Source organism: Suillus paluster, assembly GCF_016628075.1.
Source record: "Suillus paluster strain FC165 chromosome Unknown EDB91scaffold_3, whole genome shotgun sequence".
NCBI lineage: Eukaryota > Fungi > Basidiomycota > Agaricomycetes > Boletales > Suillaceae > Suillus > Suillus paluster.
This window is the reverse complement of record NW_024537563.1, coordinates 54317-74957: the sequence shown is the minus strand read 5'-3', so window position 1 is coordinate 74957 and position 20641 is coordinate 54317. Positions and strand designations below refer to the sequence as shown.

The 20641-nt window shown below is 49.3% G+C and overlaps 9 protein-coding genes across 9 annotated transcripts; 7 read left to right on the top strand and 2 right to left on the bottom strand.

Moving 5' to 3' along the window:
• Nucleotides 1–622: 622 nt before the first annotated feature.
• Nucleotides 623–3875, top strand: EDB91DRAFT_1234027 (major facilitator superfamily domain-containing protein; the record flags this gene model as incomplete). The annotated part of the gene is made up of 14 exons (XM_041321162.1): nt 623–946; nt 994–1057; nt 1111–1164; nt 1218–1261; nt 1324–1544; nt 1594–1643; nt 1693–1800; nt 1854–2931; nt 2981–3033; nt 3084–3132; nt 3248–3391; nt 3504–3565; nt 3619–3710; nt 3768–3875. 14 exons carry the CDS (start codon nt 623–625, stop codon nt 3873–3875), a joined length of 2451 nt encoding a protein of 816 aa, XP_041182864.1.
• Nucleotides 3876–4214: 339 nt separating this feature from the next.
• Nucleotides 4215–6188, top strand: EDB91DRAFT_402339 (uncharacterized protein). The gene is made up of 4 exons (XM_041327135.1): nt 4215–5461; nt 5523–5659; nt 5719–5845; nt 5895–6188. The coding sequence occupies exons 1-4, from the start codon at nt 4384–4386 to the stop codon at nt 6083–6085; spliced, it is 1533 nt and encodes a 510-aa protein (XP_041182863.1). The 5' UTR covers nt 4215–4383; the 3' UTR covers nt 6086–6188.
• Nucleotides 6189–6733: 545 nt separating this feature from the next.
• EDB91DRAFT_402331 (Formyltransferase) lies at nt 6734–8569 on the top strand. The gene is made up of 6 exons (XM_041327134.1): nt 6734–7081; nt 7132–7206; nt 7259–7677; nt 7727–7828; nt 7878–8301; nt 8358–8569. The coding sequence occupies exons 1-5, from the start codon at nt 6901–6903 to the stop codon at nt 8286–8288; spliced, it is 1188 nt and encodes a 395-aa protein (XP_041182862.1). The 5' UTR covers nt 6734–6900; the 3' UTR covers nt 8289–8301; nt 8358–8569.
• A 506-nt stretch (nt 8570–9075) lies between these two features.
• EDB91DRAFT_1098410 (exodeoxyribonuclease 1) lies at nt 9076–12148 on the top strand. The gene is made up of 6 exons (XM_041317096.1): nt 9076–9333; nt 9419–9662; nt 9717–10267; nt 10320–10531; nt 10584–11482; nt 11538–12148. Exons 1-6 carry the CDS (start codon nt 9173–9175, stop codon nt 11811–11813), a joined length of 2343 nt encoding a protein of 780 aa, XP_041182861.1. The 5' UTR covers nt 9076–9172; the 3' UTR covers nt 11814–12148.
• Nucleotides 12149–14093: 1945 nt separating this feature from the next.
• EDB91DRAFT_1285646 (uncharacterized protein) lies at nt 14094–14547 on the top strand (the record flags this gene model as incomplete). The annotated part of the gene is made up of 2 exons (XM_041324790.1): nt 14094–14251; nt 14303–14547. Coding segments are annotated over exons 1-2 (330 nt in total), but the record flags the coding sequence as incomplete, so codon positions are not given.
• A 364-nt stretch (nt 14548–14911) lies between these two features.
• On the bottom strand, nt 14912–15709 carry EDB91DRAFT_402182 (PIG-P). Its single transcript, XM_041327132.1, has 3 exons — nt 15436–15709; nt 15261–15379; nt 14912–15208 (listed from the first exon to the last, which is right to left on the bottom strand). Exons 1-3 carry the CDS (start codon nt 15630–15632, stop codon nt 15042–15044), a joined length of 483 nt encoding a protein of 160 aa, XP_041182859.1. The 5' UTR covers nt 15633–15709; the 3' UTR covers nt 14912–15041.
• A 71-nt stretch (nt 15710–15780) lies between these two features.
• On the top strand, nt 15781–17050 carry EDB91DRAFT_402141 (uncharacterized protein). Its single transcript, XM_041327131.1, has 6 exons — nt 15781–15973; nt 16030–16161; nt 16215–16367; nt 16418–16462; nt 16516–16623; nt 16675–17050. The coding sequence occupies exons 1-6, from the start codon at nt 15880–15882 to the stop codon at nt 16806–16808; spliced, it is 666 nt and encodes a 221-aa protein (XP_041182858.1). The 5' UTR covers nt 15781–15879; the 3' UTR covers nt 16809–17050.
• On the bottom strand, nt 16639–18323 carry EDB91DRAFT_402193 (uncharacterized protein). The gene is made up of 8 exons (XM_041327133.1): nt 18051–18323; nt 17726–17995; nt 17623–17670; nt 17452–17561; nt 17269–17403; nt 17121–17220; nt 16995–17061; nt 16639–16943 (listed from the first exon to the last, which is right to left on the bottom strand). Exons 1-8 carry the CDS (start codon nt 18169–18171, stop codon nt 16853–16855), a joined length of 942 nt encoding a protein of 313 aa, XP_041182857.1. The 5' UTR covers nt 18172–18323; the 3' UTR covers nt 16639–16852.
• A 703-nt stretch (nt 18324–19026) lies between these two features.
• On the top strand, nt 19027–20135 carry EDB91DRAFT_1043859 (uncharacterized protein; the record flags this gene model as incomplete). Its single annotated transcript, XM_041313087.1, has 3 exons — nt 19027–19076; nt 19125–19378; nt 19432–20135. Coding segments are annotated over 3 exons (1008 nt in total), but the record flags the coding sequence as incomplete, so codon positions are not given.
• Nucleotides 20136–20641: the final 506 nt, after the last annotated feature.

Sequence of the window (20641 nt, the reverse complement as noted above, 5' to 3'; positions counted from 1 at the left end):
GCAGCGCCCAACGTCACTAGTAGGACGCATACATATGCTCAATTCGCATCCGGTGAATCAGGAAGTCATGTCATCATGGTGGGCTATCTGTAAGGCTGTACTGGGTATGAGTCGTGAGTCACAACGTGTGGGGGCTATGTCACATCTTTGAAAGCTTTTATGTGAGTTATTGAGAGAGTAAAAACGGACGACTTGGGGACGACTTAGGGAGCTCGAAATTTCCTTGTCGCCTAATTGTGGAAATAAACAAGTCAACCCAGAGAGTCTTACAAGGTCTTACAAGGTACTCACCGTGCTGCTCCCGCTGTCCCTGCCTTCCAATAGCCTAGTAGGGTTGGGACCGTCTAGACCTGACTCGGAGTAACTTCAAGCCATCAAGATAAATATTCAAATGATTTCAAACGCCGAAGAGTGGTTTTCGCCAGTCGATGGCGCTCGCTGCTGGTCATCCCGACGATTCAACTTTTGGAAAAGAATAGAAGTCTGACTCTGAAGAGCAGTTTTTGCGAGCGGATAACTACTGGTATTAGCAGCGAAGTGCTTTCCTTTTTCGGCAAGTTACGTTCCCCAGATTGGTACTGTGGCTCAGAACCTTTGACACTTAGAGTCACTTAAATTCATGATGAACACCCGTATCCCCCTCCAAACGCCAAACGTAGGCAGTCCACGATCTTCTAACGCGCCCCAAAGAAGGTTCTTTGGCATGCGGAACGACACTGAAGAGGACGATGAGCTTTCCAGGCTGGAGCGCAGCACAAGACGGGCGTCGGCGGGTGGTCAGAACCATCGAAGACCGAGTTTTGTCTCGCGCTGGAGGAGGAGCACGGACACGGAGAGTGCTATCAAGTCTCCAATGTTCGAAAGACCTCCAATACCCAACGCTCTTCGCGGCAGCGAGTCCGACTCGACTCCGTTACCTGTATTGTCTATGACTGTGCTGTCCATCGTAAGTTTCTGCACGCACCTTTGTGACATCACTAATGAAGTGCCAAGACCATGCTTGGAGAGTTTCTTTCTGCCAACGTCGCTATGCCGTTTCTACTTTTCATGGTCAAAGGTGCGTGATCGTATGCGGTATCGTTGCTGACTGACTAATGAGCTTGGATTTAGGATTTGGCGAGATCAGTGACGAAGGCCAGATCGCCTTTTGGACCGGAATACTCGGTATTCTTGCTGAACATCTTTAACATTTGACTTTCCTTAATGGACTACTATAGTATCCGCGTTCTTCTTGACGCAGTTCCTAACCTCATTATTATGGGTATGTCTCGTTTCCTTCTTCTCCAGCAACGTCATTTGCTTGACTCTGTTTTGGAGCAATAGGCAACCGCAGCAGAGAGACATGGTCGTAGATTGGTACTGACGTTGTCCTTGTTTGGGAGCGCAGTGACGGTGTTGATTTTCGGGACGTGCACATCCCTGCGGCAAGCCATAGCGGTGAGATTGTTGCAGGGCATCTTTGCTGGCGCTGTCGGAGTGGCACGCGGATGCGTTGCTGCGGTGACGGACGTCACAAACGAGGGGAGAGCATATGCTATCATGGGGCAAGTACCAAATGCCTGATTGAGACGCCAATGCTGATTTCTTGACCAGATTCTGCTGGGGACTCGGTGGTGTGGCGGGCGCTATCATTGGAGGGTCATGTGAGTGCCGTCTGCAGGGGCCACACTGGTCTTACTGACGATCGGCTAGTTGAGAAGCCCGCAGACAAGTGGCCAGACGTGTTCGGCGAAGTGTCACTGCTGGTGGAGTACCCGTACCTACTCCCGTGCGCAGTGGCAGCCAGCATCACATTCACCGGTGCGTTTCTGGTCAAATGATAATGTTGCGCGCGATCACTCACTATTCCACAGGGTCGTTCCTGTCGCTGTTTTTGGGCCCCGACGGCGGATCGCGGGAGGGTGCAATTCGCCTCCCGCTAGAAAAGCCTGAAGATCAGCACCCGACCATTGAAGAAGAGGAAGATATTCTCACCCCCAGCGCCCTCGACGATGTTGCACAGTCTGGCTTAGTGAGCTCCATTACGCGGAAAGTGTCTAGTCAATTGTCCGGTTATTTCGGATCTCGAGACTCAATCACCGCACAAGAGACGCCGTCGTTGCCAGTGCCACTGACGGCTTCGATATCGCCGCCAATAGATAGCCGACACAACTTCTCAAGCTTCGCCCGCACAAATGGATCTGCGTATGGCTATGGGGGAGGCAACAGGACGACAAGCATAGCCAGCACGACAACCCTTGGTATAAGGCGTGTGAGTACGGCCAGTACTGCAAGAAGAAGACATGGAAGTGCATTCGAGGGACCGACATCAGTTACGGATTCCAGCGACCTCAATTTTGCTCAGAGACTACTTATGGCGAACGAGAACGCGGTAACAAACATTGCTGATCTTTGGGTGGCAGCTGCAATGAACGTGGATAATGACGAGACATTTGAACCCGAGCAAGACTTAGATATGAACGTCGACTCGGAGTATATTGAACATGAAGACATTCCAAGTTCTGTCACATCATCTCCGGTGCAGCGAGGGCGTTCCATCGGCCGCAACCTCAGAAGCGCATTCGGCAATTCTGGCCAGCGCTCATCTGTGGTAACGTTTGCGCAATCTTCGCGCATGCGCTCCACACCGCTGGGTTCTCCCGCACTGGATGGGACGCCGTTCGCACTGCGTCCTCCTACAATCTTCTCGCACCCAGGAGTGCGTACGCCATCCGTTGTCCTCGACGCCCAGGCCCGTGTCCAGGAGTCTGTTGTGGATAATTCACTCCTACCAATTCTAGAACACAGACAGTCTGTGACAGAATCGGAGGCTCCCCCAGGGAAGCCTCCATCTCTGACCTCGCAGCTGCCTCTGGTTGTCATTTTCCAGTACGGTTTGCTAGCACTTCACAGCACGACACACGACCAGGTGTTTTTGTCATATCTTGTTACGTACGTAGTCCCGGTAATACTGCGTGCATCACTATTGACCTCCAATCAGCGATTACGAGTCGGGAGGCCTGAACCTCAATCCTGGACATTTCTCCCAGCTTAGTTGGGTTGATTTATTGGAGATCAAGTTATTTGCTGATAATGCCCTACAGTTGCTCTCATGTGCCTCGCCCAGATTGTGTACCAGTTTTATCTCTATCCGTATGGCCACTTGTTCTTTTGATTACCCCTCTACTGACCTACCGCTTTCAGAAATATCGGGCAAGTTTTTTCTCCCTCTTTTGTAAAACGTCTCCCTGATGGCAGTTGCTCGTAGACCCCCTCGGGGGCGTTTCTCCCACCTCGCAATGTTCCGTCTGGGGTCATTGCTCTTTATACCGGCATACCTTACTGTTACGATGTATCGGGGTTTCGCAAGTTCTAATGACGAAGGAAGCTTCATTCTTATGGCAGGTATGATGTGGTCATCTTTATCAATTCTGTTCCATGGCTGATCCCTCTGTGTCAGCGCTGGCTCTGAGCACGTGAGTGATGTCTAGCAATTGACATACGCATCCCTGACGCGTATGCAGAGCTGTACGTTATTGCGGAAACACATTTGCTTACACTGCCATATCCATCCTCCTGAATTATAGTGCGTTTGTTGAGTTTGTGCGATAATGAAGTTCCCACTGACGGTGTCTATAGTGACACCCCCACACGCCGTGGGTTTTGCAAACGGTGTCGCCCAGAGTATAGTCAGTCTCGCACGCTGTTTCGGACCCATCCTTGGCGGATACGTGAGTACTCGCTCTGCGCTCTGGTGGTACAATAGCATCCTCACGCATATAATGTAGCTTTGGGCAGCTGGCACACGAGATGATCCGTCAGGATATCCTCTCGGATTCCTGGTATGTGCGGGCGTCTGTGCGCTCGCAGTTGCACACAGCTTTTTCATTCGTTGATCGCCGTTGTTGATCTTGTTGTCTTGAAACGATAGAGTCCTCATTATACTGTTTGTATGCATATGATCATCCACAGCAATCACTCTCAGGGACGATGCGAGTCCGAGTCTGGCATTGAGTGCAAAGGAACTATGCACGTCCTGCAATATGAGATACGTACTACATCATCTTGAAGAAGCTTTTGGCCTTGAGGCATTGCGACTCCGAGCCATGTGAGTTCTACGTTGGGCTGCGACAATTGATGGGCACAGGGTTTTCTAAATATTTGGACTGATTACAAAGCTATAATTGCTAACTTCACCACACTGTAGACTGTCTCTTGAGTCAGCTCAACGTTCATGCAACTTCCGCTAAACACTGACGAAAGGAACAACAAAGGATAAGTGGTAGACTGTCCGAATGTACTGCATGCACTTGATAACAGTCAGCCATGGCCACGTGGTGTTGAGTGCCAGATGGGACAGACTCTAAAACTGCCTGGTCATAAAGCAGACCAGTCGCCATTTAAATGTGTCACCTTGAGTCTCCATCTCATGTCCGTTTCAAATCTCTGAAACAAGCTTTTCGTATTCTATCGCGTTCGGTCGCCATGCCTGTCGATCCTCTCCAGCTCCTTTCCCTTCTTGCCTTCCTATCCGCCCTTGAGGCTCGCGGCGTGTCTCTAACAACCGGTCTGACCAATATGATCATCTCTTTGCCATTCAACAGAATGTCTAACAGCTCTTCATGCGGACTGTCAAACACTAGCGCCGCCACTTCAAGTACGAGATTCTTTGATCATAGAGAACTCATACAGGATCCATCCACCCCTGAATCCGACTATCCTCCAGGTTTTGACGAGACACCTTCTACATCTTTTCCCCTGCTTTACCGGCTGCTCCTTATCTTCTCAGGTCAATTCGTTTCCATCTCGCGAGATATCTCGTCTTTGCGTCGCTCCGTTGCGTCGCTCGGGTCGTCGTTATCTGCAGTCGAGGACCGTATCGCGTTGCTTGCCAACACTCATGAATCGACTTTGGCACAGCTCAAGGACGAACCATATCATATCCGTACCCAGGCATCGTGCGATACCGAGGAACTAGGCCAACAATTACACCACCTTTCCGGTTTGATTACCGCCCAGCAGGACCAAATGAGCGCGCTGCATGACATGGTCGGTGCACTGCAGGCATGTACAGTCCACGTCAATACAGATCACCAACTACGTGCTGAACACACACGGAGTTACAAAGATCCGATTCAGCATCACACTGAGTGCAAGAAAGATTGCGCTGCTTTGCGTCAGGACCTGCAAAAACTCTCGGACTTGGTCTCGATCAATGACACAAAGACTAATGTATCATTGGATCACCTCCGTAGCCAGATGGTCGATCAGGTCAAGGATCAGAACCGAACTGAGAAAGAGGTTGCACTCTTGCGCGAACAGATGACAAAGAAATTTGGGGCATTTCAGTCACGAGTGTCCTCTCTTACCTTGGACGCCGTGAAGGTACCTCATGGCGTCCAGTTGACGGACCAGGCTGCCAAAGAGGCCCGTCGGGCAAAAGCAATGGCGGGGGTGGGTCGTCGTATCATGCAGCTTCAAGGTGTGTAAGTTCCACTGATCAGTTCCCTTCCAACGTTCACATGCTCTTACGACGTCCGGAGCAAACCCGCAGTGTGTTTTGGATAACGAAGACATCGTCTCACAGAATGACGAAAATGGAGCGGAATTTTCGTCCGTGTGCCATATTTCTTCACTCTCTTCAGCGGCTTCATTAAGACCTTCGGTCGAGTGCTTCCAGGTGGGTTTCAATTTGTCGATGCCGTTCCTGATTGTTGACGCATGTTCCTTGACCAAAAGGACTCTGATGTGCTCAAAGCTTCATCACCTTGTGTCCAATGGGTTGGGACTATCGCTCCTTCCAACACCAAGGTACTGTCCAATCTGCGCTCACCACTCCCATCTCAGCAATACGCAAATTGCAAGGGTAGGAGTCAATCGCCTTCCTATTTCATGGACTTGATGAAGCATCACAGACAACTTGAATGTGGATGACATTCATTCTCCTTCAACCAGTGCTGCTTTCTGCCAGGATGATGTTGAGGCTAGCGTTCTGAGGAGGAAGCAGAAAAAACCTGCCCTCACTCCCTTCCAACCCAAGGGTGCGTTTCCCCCTCGTTACACCTTCAGATCAAGCGACGGAAGGTTCCTAAGTTGTTTAAAATAACAGATATTAATCGGATGCCGACACCTTCACTGTCGTCACCGGCGCTCGATGTGATATCCACCACAACGGTTTTACCTTGTTCAAGGCTCTCAGTAATACAGCGTGGTGATGTCTCTGCGCCGCGAATCTTCAAACGTACGTATCTAGACTCTGTTGATGGTCGATTGTCAGAGCAGTAATCAAATGCACGCAGCTGGCAATTCGGAATACCGCAACAAGAGTCTCTATGCCTCTCCTCTGAACGGTGCCCGTACCCGAGGGTGGCTATGAGAGTCGCCTGTTATTTGCCAGCTCCCCATCAGGCCTTCCTGTCATTTTAATCGTTCCCCCTACGTTGCTGTTCCACTCACAGTCAATCACACACATGTAGTAATTACTGCCTACCGAGGGCCCGCTTATGTATGCCACTTGGCACCGATGTCTATATGCACTCCGGGACAGCAACGAGCGTGAGGAGGTTGGAACAAGCTTGGCGTGCATGGTCACAGTGCCGGTTGCGATGTTGCAGGAACAGTCACTGATTAATGCATCACGAGGCGGAAATAAGTGCAAGAAGTACCTACTACCTAGTGCTAAGCTGTACCAAGGCGGTTTGAAGGGAAAGCGTTTCTCATTATCCGAGACCCCTTCATTTTTGCCAAAAAAAAAGAAGGTAATATCAACGCACGCCGACCCGATGAGACTCGGCGGACACAAGCTTCAAGTTGCAATGACCCATTTTCCCTATGTCTAACTTAGTCACGTTGTCGTTGCAGACCGCCTCGACTTCTCCAGCTGGGATTGGTGCACGTGGAGCCCACTGAGGATCGCAACATATGTACGCTCAGCCATTTTATCACTCTGTGCGGGTCACTTCCAAACGGAGACGCTTGTTAACAAATTGCTCGAACGTTCTTTTTTACCGTGGTCATGCCACAAAGAAGCCATTCGATATCCTGTTCTTCGGTCGCGACGAATTCTCTTGTAATGTCTTCAAGAAATTGTATGACGCTCGAGGCAAGTGTGGATCACAACTAATCCAAGGTTGATATTGACCAGTAACATAGATGTTTGGCAGTCCATCTCAATCGCTACCAACCCAGACGTGAAAACTGGTCGACGGGGATCTCATTTATCAATATGTACGTATATAACTTTTTCATAACGATAACATACCTACGGTAGCACTGACAGCTCCGCTGAAATTACTTGGAGAATCTCTCGAGGTTCCAGTTCACACTATACCACCACGAAAAGTTGACTTCAGGGGTTGGATGGTGCGTCTCACTTTCGTTCTTGCTGAACTGGTCCCATGTTCCACGCAGCCTCCCCCACCATTTACGAATATCAACGAAGCTCACCCATCCGTTCCTCAAACCCATCTTCTTGTCACTGCTTCCTTCGGACGCATTCTCCGCCCCTCGCTCCTACGTCTCTTTCCGCCAGGTCAGCGACTTAATGTTCATCCTAGCTTACTGCCTGCATATCGAGGTCCTGCACCAATCCAGAGAGCTTTAATGCGAGGAGAAAGAGAAACAGGTGTGTGTGTCATTGACATGATGGAGAAGAAGGAAGGGATTGATGCGGGCAGTGTCTGGAGCTGCGAGAGCATGGCAAGTGACAAGACGGCTAAACAATCATCCATAACTCATTGTAATGCAGGTTGTTCCAAAAAATGCGACGTTTCCCTCACTATCGGTGGAGCTGGCCCGGACAGGAGGAGATGTGCTCGTCACGGTTCTTCGGGATATGATGCTGGGAGAGGTGAGTCCGCTGAAAGTGGACTGATTCTAAGTGTTCATTTTTCGAACAGGCCTGCAGCACCCCACAACTTCCGGTCACATCTACTACACCACATGCTCCTGCAATATCCGCTTCCGACGCGCAGGTTGATTTCACTTCCCAAACTGCGTCGGACATGGTCCGACTTTCTCGCGCCATTTCACACCAGCGCCCTATAACGACTACGATGCCCGATGGTCGTGCTCTTCAGCTGCATGATGTCAGTGTCTGTGGGAGGCATCACGATTTGGGTCTTGCTGAGCCTGGTTGGGCAGTGTACTCGCCGCATACACGCACAGTGCATATGAGCTGTGCTGATGGAGAATGGCTGAGTGTTCTGAAGTTGAAGACCCAAGATCGTGCGCTTCTAGCCGCGAAGGAATGGTGGAATGGGGTGAAGGGGCTAGGATTGCTAGATGGGGGTATGCTGAGGCTTCGTTAGAGGGTTCTCTCATGTCGGTGTATTACTCAGTCTCAAAGCAGCTTACTCAAAAACTCATGTCCAGAGAAGCACGGGTCGGGAACGGTTCGCCACAGTCCCGGGTCTATGGATGAATGATTGTCATCGAAATTGCCTCGTGTGGATCATGACATCTGGTTCAGGATTGTATTGAAGGCCCGACAACCCTTGAAGCTTGAAGAGTTGTGTAGGTTTGTCCAATGAGCGTCAGCTTAATTCTATCACAAAATGAATTGCATTTAATGTATCACCTGCATGTCCACGAACACCTGATACCGATCTCAACGCTGTTCCAGAGTAGTACATATTCGGAGCGTGTTTATGAGACATAAAGAAGGGCAGCTTATCGGTGGCTCCCAAGTATCCTCACGAGTCAGCGAACCTGGACACCAGCCATGAAACATTCAGTTTAGAGGATAAGGACACTTGAGAGCCGCCGATAAGCTCCCTTTCTATATGTCCGAGAAGTACCCAGAACGATCTCGACTCAGCCTGTGCCAGAGTAGTATTTATTGAGCGCATCAGTATTGTTCGACAGGCCTCGGCAGATCAAGTCGAATGCAAACCGACTAATACTGCCGGCAAGGAAGCATCTCCCGTGTCTGTATAAATATACAAATTGACACAGTCCGAACACTAGTGCTTGAGGAGGAGTTGATGTTGGCCGTCGCGGTCATGAGCTCGTGCGTTGGTGACGCGACGCGTCTCTTTGTCTTTGTTTGTTCATAATGGTCCAATGTAGAATCAGACAAAGACCTCGTCTGCCAATTTAAACTGCCACTGATACTTACTCAGAGCATCCGTCATCTGGCAGGGCTTTCTGAGCTGCCCAAATTGATGCACCCGATTCATAGATATATTCAATCATGGGAATATCTGGGCTTTTACCCTTGCTGAAATCAATTCAGGTTCACCGACACCTCTCAGACTTCGCCGGTCAAACGCTTGCGGTGGATGCTTATGTCTGGCTTCACCGAGGCGTCTACGCGTGCGCCACAGAGATAGCCACAGGAAAACACTCCACAAAGTCAGTGTTTCTCTGCCTTGTCTGGGTTCTCTCACAACCTGAGGCAGCTCGCGGTTGCCGGCATGTTCACCTTCTCACCTTCTAGATATGTTGATTACGCCATGCAGCGTGTTCGCTTACTGCGTCATCACAAAATACGACCGTATATTGTGTTCGACGGTGGGCCACTCCCGGCCAAGACGGGCACGGAGACTGAGCGCAAGCAGCGGAGGGCAGAAAACCTTGCAAAGGCAAAGACGTTGGCATCCCAGGGAAGACACAAAGAAGCCCGAGAATGCTTTGTCAAATGTATCGATGTAACCCCTCAGATGGCGTACCAGCTCATAAAAGTCTGCTGTCAATTCTTGGGGCCATACATTCGTCTGATACATTTTTCACTTTAGGCCCTGCGCGCAGAGAATGTACCATACATAGTCGCGCCGTATGAGGCTGACGCTCAAATGGCGTATTTGGAGCGTATTGGCCTTGTGGATGGTATCATCACCGAAGACTCGGATCTACTCGTCTTCGGATGCCAAAATGTGCTCTTCAAGCTGGACTCTATTTCAAGTACTATTGTCTCAATCTCGAGGGCCGACTTCGGATCCGTGACTGCTGCTGAGGGGGGTATATCGCTTCTTGGATGGTCCGATACTCAGTTCAGGGCTATGGCTATCCTTAGCGGATGTGATTATCTGGCGAGCATTCCTGGAGTCGGGCTAAAGACTGCGTGGTCCTTGCTGCGGAAGTATAGGAGCGCAGAACAGGTCGTGCGGGCTATAAGGCTTGAAGGGAAGAAGTCTGTGCCGAAAGGGTATCTGGAGTCATATAATCTGGCGGAGAAGGTGTTTTTGCACCAGCGCGTTTATTGTCCCCTGGATGAGAGACTTGTTAACTTGACGGACACCCCTCCAGGAGCTGAGTGGGGGGATAAAGAGGAATCGTATATCGGAGGGTAAGGCCTCTGAATAATTGAGACTTGAGCGCTGATTCATTTCTCTCAAAAGTGCCATAGAGCCTTCCTTGGCGAAAAGGCTGGCTCAAGGGGATGTTGATCCAGTGACACTTTTACCAATGATTGATATCAACCCGAGTTTTGTGCCCCGCATAGTGAAGGCCCTTCCCTTTCAGGCCACTGATGTTAATCGGCCTAGCTCAGTCAAAGGAAAGGGCAAAGCAAAAGCCGAGCCTGAGAGTGGCGGATTGCTTTCCTTCTTTGGTATCTTGCTTCCTTAGCATCGAAGATGCCCTGTTTGACAATCTTCCCACAGCTCCCAAGGCAAAAGTCCCTCTTACTCGCAGTAACTCTGCACCGACAAAGAGAACCGCAGTACCTGGTAAAGGTAGCGGAAAGAGGACACTCGTCGATGTACTTGACGAGGACCTTGCTGTGAAGCGCATAAAAATTAATCAGGCTTCGTCTTCCACACATCTTACTCCACTCACACATTCAAGGTTCTTCCCCGCTCCGTCAACCTTGAAACAGAATAAGGAACAAGCCGTGGACGATCTGATGCCCAGTTCACGTATCACATATCCGCCATCTGACAAAGAAAACCTTCCCGATCATGCCGTTGACAACGTTATTATGCTCGAAGAATGGGATGAGATCATTGACGAACCCCCGGATCCCGTCACACAAGAAGACGGTTACCTATCACCTTCCCCATCCTACTTCCGATCAGCCACACCTGATCTTTCTTCACCTGTCCGGCCGTATAATCCCTCACGGCATGGTCTTGGTGATGGAGATGACTTCGGCGCTGATATCATCTCCAGCCCCACAGCAGTCAGAACAATCACACAACATACCTTGCGCCAATGCTTGCTGCCCAAGAAAGAGAAAGTTAATGTCCTCGTTCGGGAAACGCCGCCACCCATGGGTTCCGCCGATGAAATCGAAGGACCTGACTTGCGTGGTGTTCTTGACATTGAAGCGCTCGGCGATATCGATGCGATCGATGAGGATGGAATCACTCCGGCATCATCATCATCATCCATTCCTGGTCCCATTACTCCGGAAGACAACGGTACGAATGATGAATTTGACATAGATGGATCGCTCGAAGAAGATATAGTAACTGAGGCAAGTGCCCGTGCAAAACGCACCGAGGTAGTCGCTAGTGGTTGGTGGAATAAGTGGGCCCTGAACAAGGAGCTACGCACTTCGGTTCGTGTCGAAGTTGCCGTGAAGATTGTTATCGTATCTGATCTAACGGCCGCAGAAGACTACCATGCTCAGAAGGCGCGAGACTACAATCACTCCAGATGACCGGCAGCCTGGCTGCCGCACTCGGCTAGGGTCTGCACCGCCCAAGGTCAGGTTTCCATTGTCTGCCGAAGTAGCATCTAGGGCTGGAAGAACCCTGAAGGCTGTGGGGACAGGGACGACCCGCAATAGCCCACAATTTAGGTCGTCCGGTCTCGGCCAAGGAAAGGGGCCAGAGCAGATGGGAATTGGGCTTGAGCAATTTAGGTGTGTTTTGTTGACACTATCGTGATGTTCATAATTATATTACATCCGTTATTAACTCGACAGGTGCAAAGCGTCATGAAGTTATGCATTCAAGCTCGTTATTTCCGATATCTACTTCACGTTCATTACTGTATAATATTGTTAGACGGTGAAATGACACAGCAGGTTTGAGATGGACTAGAAATAGCGCGAGCTTGACAAGCATGTATGTGTTGCCAGTTAAGTACTAGCTTGCCTTCTGGTTTAATTTCTACTAGTAATTCAATCAGTTCATGTTTAGCATGCCGTGCATGCGCATCGCATTCAGTTCATAGCGTAGTCCTTCCCGTTAAGTTAAAGCAGAATCTAATCCATACGCGGTATTAGAGCTTCGATGTGTGACCAGTAACCGCTGAATGGTCGACAATCTGTCAACGCTGAAATACTAACAAGCTGTTTTAACTGTGCGATCTACCCAGTACTCGTTTGTGGGGCTATTTTCGTTTTTGAGTCTAGGATTTTATGTGCAAAGGCCCATCAGCTGATCAGCATCCTCACAGGTTTTCAACTTCCGGAAGCAAAAGTCAAATACTATTCACGGTCGTGAAGGTGTACAGCGAACGTCTTCCCTTTGCCACGCAGGCGTCGCGGAGTGTAAAATCTGTGACTCGGAAAGCACTACGTCAACGACAACGAGTCGTTGAGACATGCGATCGGGCGAGAAACCGCATAGCCGCCCCCCTGGGTCCAGAACAACGGGGGTATTATTACCTACCAATGATTCTGCTTCTGAAGCCTTACGATCCTTTTTTTTCCAGCCGTTAGAGGATATTATGCAATGTATTGCCTCGTTGACTGTAACATATGGCCAAACGGTGAAATTGCTAGTCTTCAATGATTTCTTGGTATCCAGGGCAGTTTCCGGAAGGATGGATATATGATGATGAATCTTGACAAGATTTTCTCTTTGGGTTTCATCATATTCCAATAAAGGACGTAGGGCGTCAAATAGGGCTAGTTCACGAAACGGAAACGAGTGGGGGGTGAACTTTTCCCGATTTTGTGTACCCAAAGGGTGCAAGCCACGTCTCTCAATTCGTCCATATCACCCCGCAAGATCCAGGCGCGAGCCCTCATGTTTCCTGATGGACACGCACGCAGAGCACACGCCTTCCGGCTTTTATCTGACTACTGGCCTAACAAAAACAGAACCCTTCTTAACCTTGGATCCTACCACTGTCCTGGACGCTCAGAAGTCTTTAATTTTCCCTCTCTGAATTTATCCTGAGCGCGTTCCCCTCCCACGGTACAAAAAGGTAGTCGAGTCTCTCTTCGATGTTCCTCTTCGAAACTAATGGCATCATATACCCAGCTCTACGAGAGGCCAACGGCATATGTTCCAGCTTTTTGGACCAATGTCAGTCACGCCGTTCGACGGGGCTGAAGAAAATTCGTCACTGGACATTCAATCATCCCTTGCTTGCACCTCTAGGCAATATACCTACATTGGTGACGTCGACATTTCTCCCCAAAGCCTCAGTATACGCTTCATGGCTTCTTGCACCACCAACGAGCCCGAAGTGAATGATCACCAACAACGACTGTCCCCCGCCACATCCCAGTCCGTTGGGTATCCAGAGTCCTCTCAGAGGACAACCTCTACATTACCATCCTCTGCGCAGTATGGCCCTCAAAATTTCGACTATTTCACTTCTTCCACATTGCTGTCGGCACCTGTCCTTCGTGCCCCCCACATTCCCCCTAGTGACAGGGGATGGGTCAGTGGCCAGGATGTCGAACAGATAAACCCGTCGGCTGTCCTCGACACCCAGCCACTGAACTATGCAGGCGGACAAATCCCTGGCACCAGGCGGGTGCAAGTGTCACCCGACAGCGCATCCACAGAATACACATGTCCTGACGACTCGGACATGGAGACCGGTCTCGTCATGTCCCAGATGATGGTTCATTTCCAGGTTCATACGCCTCCTCCGAGTGTGGACATATCAAGGCCCGTGACTGACCAAGAGTCACCTATCCCGTCTATTATGACCTTTCGACTGGGCCGTCAGTCTCTTAGGCCAGTCACAGATCCGGATAATGCAAAGATTTTGGAGAGCTTCGACGATCCTGATGAAGACGCATCTGAGGAATCATGCGAATCTCTGTCGCCGACTTCGCCTCCCCTTTTATCTCCCAGTTCTTTTTATGAAGGGCCAACGGCAGGAAGCTGTGCAAACGTTATGGGAACTATGATTGGAGTGGCTTCTCCCAAGGAGAGGTGTTCGTCATATACTCCAGATGAGATACATTCTTTTGGTGGCCCTGATGGAAACATACACACGCTGGCTCCACTAAATACGAAGCCGAGAACGAGTGGATCGTCCAAAAGATCTAAAATGCACCAGTGCTCCCTCTGCTCGAAAATCTTCCCGCGACCCAGCGGTTTGAACACACATATGAATTCTCACTCTGGAGCCAAACGTGCGTAATAGCTGTATAAATCGCTCTTTATTTTTGACTTCACTCCAAAAGCTTACAAGTGTCCGGTACCATCGTGCGATAAACACTTCGCAGTTCGATCGAATGCCAAGCGTCATCTGAAGACGCACGGCATCAATCCCTCTTCGATGGAGGGCCCATCCCAAGGCTCCAACTTTACAGTTGGGTTTGAAGAGCCTTTCGTAAATCACCATGTTCACGACTCAGGCCAGCCACCAACGAGACTCAGGTGGATGCCACACAGCCTCGCCACGAGGACGCAATCCGCCACTGACTGGACCGGTTCCCGATCGTCAGGTGGGGACGAATCGGAAAGGACACTCACGGCACACCCTGTAGTCTCAGTGCTGCTGCCGGCAGGGGCACCCTCATCGTCATCGAACCAAGCATCGGTTTATCATTATGATGATAATAATTCTTATGCTGAGGCGGGATCTCGTCACTACCATCATAGTCAGGTCCGTCCTCACGCCGACTCTAGGGTCACATCGCGCTCATTTCTAGCGGAGTAGAATGGCTTCCTGGTCGTTCCACTCCGCCGTTCCACAACATAGCTCCCTTCGGTGTGCGCATATCACGTACTTATTCTACAGGAGGCTCGATGCCCTACCTACTAATGCAAAGACTGGCCACATGTTGATTAGTTTTGATCAAATACTGGACACTCAACGCATGGGTTACGATAGATAGTTATTAGCTAGCAATTGTACTATATCCGCCGCAGCATTAAATTATGGGGTTTTAGGGGATGCTTGAACTTTGTCACCTTTGCTTAAACTTTCTCGAGGCGGCCGCTTTTCATTTGGCAAGCGATGCGGTTTGTATACACCACACGATTGACAAGTCCGATGGGAATGTCGTACAGTTCAGGGATAGCATCCGGATCCGCATGTTTAAAATACTGATTTGCATTTAACGCAGGAAGGTGTGCTTTGGTATCTGCCTGCTGTTTAACCTCCCGGAGACAAATATGATTTTCGGAACTTCTCACCAATGAGCGTGTTGGGATCAGAGAAGGCGGGAGTACGTGCGATTGCGATGGAAAAATAGACAGAGTACGTCAAAAGTACGAGTACAATGGAGTATGCCGGAAGAAGCAGAGCCCACTCCCTCGATATGATGCGTAGTAAGGGCAGTTTTCTCATGCGAGAGGCTGTGTGACTCACCTACTCGGATACCATTCTACGCCCAGCCAGACAATATATTCATCTGGGAGCAGGGCCCATAGCACATAGAGGACAAACACGACAGAGGTAGAAGTCCAAGCTACAAAGCCGTAAAATTCTGGTGCACGACTGCGATGTTCACCAGGTGGATCTGGAGGAAATGGAGCTAACGGTGGTACTGGCGACGTGGGCTCCATGGGCGCTGAATGTAAGTGACTGCAAAGGCTTATCACAGGCTTGTACTAATTATACTTAGAGGTTGGGAATATAACAGACTCGGATGAACTATATACCCGCGTCTTTTCCGTAATCCACGATCATCGTCGTTCAGTGAAATATTGCTCGCGGATCTACAATTGCGTTTCTTAGCCGAGCCAACGTGTTGGACTCAGCGATATAAGCACTGATCTTCTCTCACATTTTTGGACCAGGGCAGGCAGAACCATGTCGATCCTTCAAAGCACTAATAAAAGAGCACTGCGCAAGGCGTTAACCGCCACCCTTCGGGAATTATCCCAGTCCGATATCCAGTCGCAATGTGACTCTAGAACACTCTACACTTTGCTACTGATGACTAACTTGCTCCGCGTGAAGCACAGGCCATCACCGAAAAAGTCCTATCGCTGCCCGCATTCCAGCAATGCAAGACCGTCAGCTGTTATCTCAGTATGCCGGCAGCCGAGGTTCAGACGACTTCTTTGATCTTGGAGATTCTTGGAGATTCAAGTGCGTTGTCCCTGCCCCGCCCTGATAGCCTGTTTTTATACACAGATTATCAGGGAAGACTTTATTCGTTCCTAGCATCGCATCCAGCAATGGCTACATGGACTTTGTACGAGCATACACTGAAGAGGACTATCGCAGCTTTCCGTCTGGTTTATGGGGCATTCCGGAACCAACGCCTGAGTGGTTGGGTAAAAAACGCCAGAGTGGTGCGTCAAATTTGCGTGCAAAATCACCATGCTTATTGTTTTTTAAAAAGTTTTTGATGCAGACTGCAGCAATTTGGATCTAATCCTCGTGCCAGGTCAGTGTGCATGCATCAACACGATTCGTGGAGATCATCCTCTTTTGTTACAGGTGTTGCCTTTGACCGATCGCTCTCGCGGCTTGGGCATGGAAAGGGCTACTACGATCGATTCATAACATCATATTCTTCCTCTACTGGGCGATCGAAACCATTACTAGGTTGGTATAACATGATTAGCGCGGAACTAAAATCTCACGGGTGATTTTAAGTCGCGTTAGCTTTGAAACAGCAACTTTTAGAAGAGGGACAAGTGCCGATGTTGGACCATGATTGGAAGATGGATATGATCATCACACCCGACGAGGTCATCACCGCAGCTCAAGATAGATGTGAAGATCCGTGAAGAACGCTTCAGGCTTCACGGTTTGCTGGCCATACACTTGTCAATTAATTGTCGATGTGGCATATATCATATTGGTGCCGGGGAGGCGGCGCTTCCCCTGGCTGGGGCACAGGAGATGAAAGAAGTTGCACCGCTCTGTCACGGAAGTTAGTACTGGATACCATCTGAGTGAATATATTATCTTGCCCTGTTGTACGTGAGTCTGGAACAATTACCAATCGATACGATCGACCGCTTGGTAGATAGGTCGAACCTGTGCAAATGAGTGAGCACGTGTGAGTATGTGCGGCATCGTTGTGTTACAGAGCTTACCTAGTTGTGGTACCATCACCGCCTTTGCTCCTGTTTCAAAGTTCCCTGGAGAGCCGTCAGCATTGAGCAATTTCGTTGACATTTGTGAAGTTGTGATAATCTGTGATTGGAATGAGGCGACTTATCACGACGCATGCTCTTTACTCACCGTCAGATTGTTCAATGAACTTGCTCGTAAAAATACCTGACGGATCTTGTCCAGCAGCGCTGTCCGTTTCGAGTACTGGAGATCTGGATGAGATAGGAACGGAAATGAAATCGAATTGAGAACGAGGAGCCCCGTCTGTCTGACTATTCATGTCTAGTTTGGGGTTATCGATTAGCTACGTACCTTCGGGTGAATTTCCGATAGTAGGTTGTGGATGAATATCATTAGATCTGGGAGGGTATGGAGGTGCGCATAACGAACGAGATCCCGATAGTCAGCAGCTGCAGGGGAAGCTATAAATGTTTCATTGTTATTCTTGCTGTTCATCCCGGCAGTATATGGCGTGTTGCTCACTGCGAAAAGTCTTCTTGATCGTGGCGAGGCTAGTCGTGTTCTGGGTATCTATACCCCATTTCTCAGAAAAGCAAGCTGACACGTCAAACGCAAAATATATTACCAACGAATATGACCTCTTCGTTTGATTCAACAAAAATGCGAGTATAATCTAGTGCAAGAGTTTCTTTGAAACTGCCCGGGGGTCCAGATATTTCTAGTATGCGTCCTCTCGGAAGACCGCCACCGAGTGCCGTATTCACAGTAGCGTAGCTACACGCAAATGTCTGTGATCTAGATATCAAGGAAGCTAAGGATTGACTTAAAGGCGGCCCTGCAGGCCGCTGCGATGCGGTGATTATGGTTTGCGATTCGGAGATAGCTATCTTCAGTTCTGTGGGGTTGTAGTTACTTCCATCCAGATCAGCGGAAATGAACATGCTACGCACCCTTAGATAGAGCTTCTGCGGAAGTGCTGGAGAGATTGTCGAGTGTTTCGTAACCTGCGCGTCTGAGTGCTAGTTGGGTTGAGCACGGCAGGGTTGGGTGGAGGAAGATATTCCTGGACATGCTGTGGTGATAAGTTTGATGACCTTCCGCGGCAGCTCCACAAATTGTATTGTCGCTTGCTACTCAGATTACCGATACCCTCAGTCTAGAACCTGCAGGAAGGACACGATGTACTTACAGTACTTACAAGACAAGCTTCTTGAATCTTGATGGTCGCAGATGGCAGAATGTTAAATTCACGTGAGGAGACGCGTACATAAATACAACCAAACCACACGCGGACTTTGCCATCCTTTCTTGTTCTCCTTCCACATCGCTGTAGGTTTTGTCGCACCAACGACAGCCTTAAACAGTTGCACTTCCTTTTTCATTTCTTGTCGAGCACAATCGTTTGTTTTTATCACAGTATTAGTTTCATCCCCAATGACTCGCGATACATTTGCCATCAAGGTTGAGAATATCCCCGAAAATGGTTGGTCTGAATATGCGGGGAAAAGCTAATCTAACTGTATGTGTTGACGTAGTCAAGCTGAAGGATGTCGAGATCATGTTTAGTAGCGCCGTTGGTTCGTTCTTTATCAACTTCCTGTTTGCACCAGATCTAGTTATGAATGCTACGTACTAGGTCCAGTCCAGCGTGCGGAGATTCATCGTGATGGAACGAACACGCCGTACTGCGTGTTATCTTTTCTCACACTGGACGCCTTTAAGCAAGCTTTGTATGCCCTCATTTGATCGTATCGACTGACCGCATGACAGGAAAGCGCTACGAATGTCTGGTTACAACGTCGGTGGATCTTCGATGTGAGTGCTTTTCAATACGAAAACTGAATAGTGCATATATGCGCCGTTCAAAGCATCGTGACACCCGCTACCAATAATAGAACGTCGTCCCCAAGCACTGGCAAGAATTTGGATACGCGTCGAAATCTCTATGTACTCGGTCTGCCCTTTGATCTTACCAAGTATGCATATTCTTGGTTCTGACATCTTTCATGCTTACCAACTACTAGGGCTGAATTTTCTACCTTGTTTTCGCGTTTCGGCACTGTCATGCACGCCGTGATTCTCGCTACTGTCGATAACGCATCTCGCCGTCGCGGTTTTGTGGTAATGTCATCTCACGAGGAAGCCAAACGTGCGATGAATGCGCTGTCGCGAAAGCAAATGAAGTATTATCTACTCCGAGATTCGAAGGTCAACTTGCTGACACAACACAGAGGGCACACCCTTGATGTATCTTGGGCCGTCGTGCAACGCTCTCAAGGTGCGAGCTAAAGCCAATCGCAAATATTCCGTTTTACTGATTCTTTGTGACAGGCTTCCTAGATGGTGCAGACAGGACGATGATGCTGGCATCCTCGAACCCTACGTCATTTCCAGAAATGGAGCTCGATCACCAACCCGCACGGCCGACAACCGGCTTGTCTCACTACGCTAACAAGCAGTGGAATGTCTCATTGGCGCCTTCCTCGAAGCTGCTGGTATCAAATTTGCCGACTCTTCTCTTTGCTCAGGCCAGTGACTTGCATCCTCTGTTCTATCCTTTCGGTCCCATCAAGGAGGTGGATCTGTTAGATTCTGCTACACTCGGCAATGGAACCGCAAGCGCTCTAGTTGAATATGTCAATATTGCCAACGCTCAGGAAGCCAAAGACGCACTTCAGCGGCAGTTCTATGGGAGTTCGCGCCTCGAAGTCCGTTTCATTCAAGACAGCGTCCATCCGGTTGAATCTGCTGCTGCTGCGTACGCCCAGTCTCCCATACTACCGAAAACATCTGATGCCGGACTTAATCCCTTTGCTGCTCCTTTCGTCCTTGGTTCGCGCCGCTTCCCAACCTTGGCGTCCGGTCTTAGCTGTGTTGCACACGATTCGTTTGTCAACGACTTCTACTCCCCACTCGGTCTTCCTAGCGATACCTTTCAAGTTGCCTCATTCGCGCCGCACCCTCTTACGCATCACCTCAGGGCCCATGTAGCTGATGCAATTTCCAGATCCAGCTCCGCAACGAGTTCGAGGTAGAGCTGTTATCTTCAATTAGACAAAGCTAACCTTTCCGCGCAGCTGGAGCAACGACCTTCGACCATACAGGCCTTCCCGCGCGCCGTTCTCTTCTTTCACACCTGCACACACACCTGCACCATTCTTCTATGCTTGAACGATTCACTTTTCCTCTGGATGGACTTACTATATCGCCCATTCGTGCTCTTCGTAATTCTAATGCTTCACTCCTTCAAGAAATGGATTCGACGGACTTCTAGGCAAATAATCAGCACGCGTGCACTAGTCTTTATGCTATTGATTCTTGTTTAAGTAAGTCGTTCATAATTTTCATCCGTCTATTTGCTCACTCTCTTCAGTCTCGGGATTCCGTTCGTGTCGAAAGATGTTATTCCATTCTGTTTTAATAATTAGTAACATCTGGCTTGCATTCCCCCCGTAGTCGCTGTTGTACACGTTCGTCCTGTAGGGGCTTGTAATCATGGGTTTTGTTGAGTGTCCTGTCTTCGAAAAACAAACAAAACCAA

What these genes read in the sequence shown, in the direction of transcription:
- EDB91DRAFT_402339 (XM_041327135.1), top strand. Translation starts at nt 4,384, where the DNA reads ATGTGTCACCTTGAGTCTCCATCTCATGTCCGTTTCAAATCTCTGAAA. An exon ending in CTTCGGTCGAGTGCTTCCAG is followed by an intron (nt 5,660 to 5,718) that starts GTGGGTTTCAAT and finishes CTTGACCAAAAG; the next exon opens with GACTCTGATGTGCTCAAAGC. An exon ending in GCAATACGCAAATTGCAAGG is followed by an intron (nt 5,846 to 5,894) that starts GTAGGAGTCAAT and finishes GAAGCATCACAG; the next exon opens with ACAACTTGAATGTGGATGAC.
- EDB91DRAFT_402331 (XM_041327134.1), top strand. Translation starts at nt 6,901, where the DNA reads ATGTACGCTCAGCCATTTTATCACTCTGTGCGGGTCACTTCCAAACGG. An exon ending in GGGATCTCATTTATCAATAT is followed by an intron (nt 7,207 to 7,258) that starts GTACGTATATAA and finishes TAGCACTGACAG; the next exon opens with CTCCGCTGAAATTACTTGGA. An exon ending in TCTGGAGCTGCGAGAGCATG is followed by an intron (nt 7,678 to 7,726) that starts GCAAGTGACAAG and finishes ATTGTAATGCAG; the next exon opens with GTTGTTCCAAAAAATGCGAC.
- EDB91DRAFT_1098410 (XM_041317096.1), top strand. Translation starts at nt 9,173, where the DNA reads ATGGGAATATCTGGGCTTTTACCCTTGCTGAAATCAATTCAGGTTCAC. An exon ending in ACAGGAAAACACTCCACAAA is followed by an intron (nt 9,334 to 9,418) that starts GTCAGTGTTTCT and finishes CTCACCTTCTAG; the next exon opens with ATATGTTGATTACGCCATGC. An exon ending in TGGCGTACCAGCTCATAAAA is followed by an intron (nt 9,663 to 9,716) that starts GTCTGCTGTCAA and finishes TTTTCACTTTAG; the next exon opens with GCCCTGCGCGCAGAGAATGT.
- EDB91DRAFT_402182 (XM_041327132.1), bottom strand. Translation starts at nt 15,632, where the DNA reads ATGGAGCCCACGTCGCCAGTACCACCGTTAGCTCCATTTCCTCCAGAT. An exon ending in GTAGAATGGTATCCGAGTAG is followed by an intron (nt 15,380 to 15,435) that starts GTGAGTCACACA and finishes CATCATATCGAG; the next exon opens with GGAGTGGGCTCTGCTTCTTC. An exon ending in TGATCCCAACACGCTCATTG is followed by an intron (nt 15,209 to 15,260) that starts GTGAGAAGTTCC and finishes AACAGCAGGCAG; the next exon opens with ATACCAAAGCACACCTTCCT.
- EDB91DRAFT_402141 (XM_041327131.1), top strand. Translation starts at nt 15,880, where the DNA reads ATGTCGATCCTTCAAAGCACTAATAAAAGAGCACTGCGCAAGGCGTTA. An exon ending in GTCCGATATCCAGTCGCAAT is followed by an intron (nt 15,974 to 16,029) that starts GTGACTCTAGAA and finishes CTCCGCGTGAAG; the next exon opens with CACAGGCCATCACCGAAAAA. An exon ending in GGGTAAAAAACGCCAGAGTG is followed by an intron (nt 16,368 to 16,417) that starts GTGCGTCAAATT and finishes TTTTTTAAAAAG; the next exon opens with TTTTTGATGCAGACTGCAGC.
- EDB91DRAFT_402193 (XM_041327133.1), bottom strand. Translation starts at nt 18,171, where the DNA reads ATGTCCAGGAATATCTTCCTCCACCCAACCCTGCCGTGCTCAACCCAA. An exon ending in CGAAGAGGTCATATTCGTTG is followed by an intron (nt 17,671 to 17,725) that starts GTAATATATTTT and finishes AATGGGGTATAG; the next exon opens with ATACCCAGAACACGACTAGC. An exon ending in GTTCATTGAACAATCTGACG is followed by an intron (nt 17,221 to 17,268) that starts GTGAGTAAAGAG and finishes TTCCAATCACAG; the next exon opens with ATTATCACAACTTCACAAAT.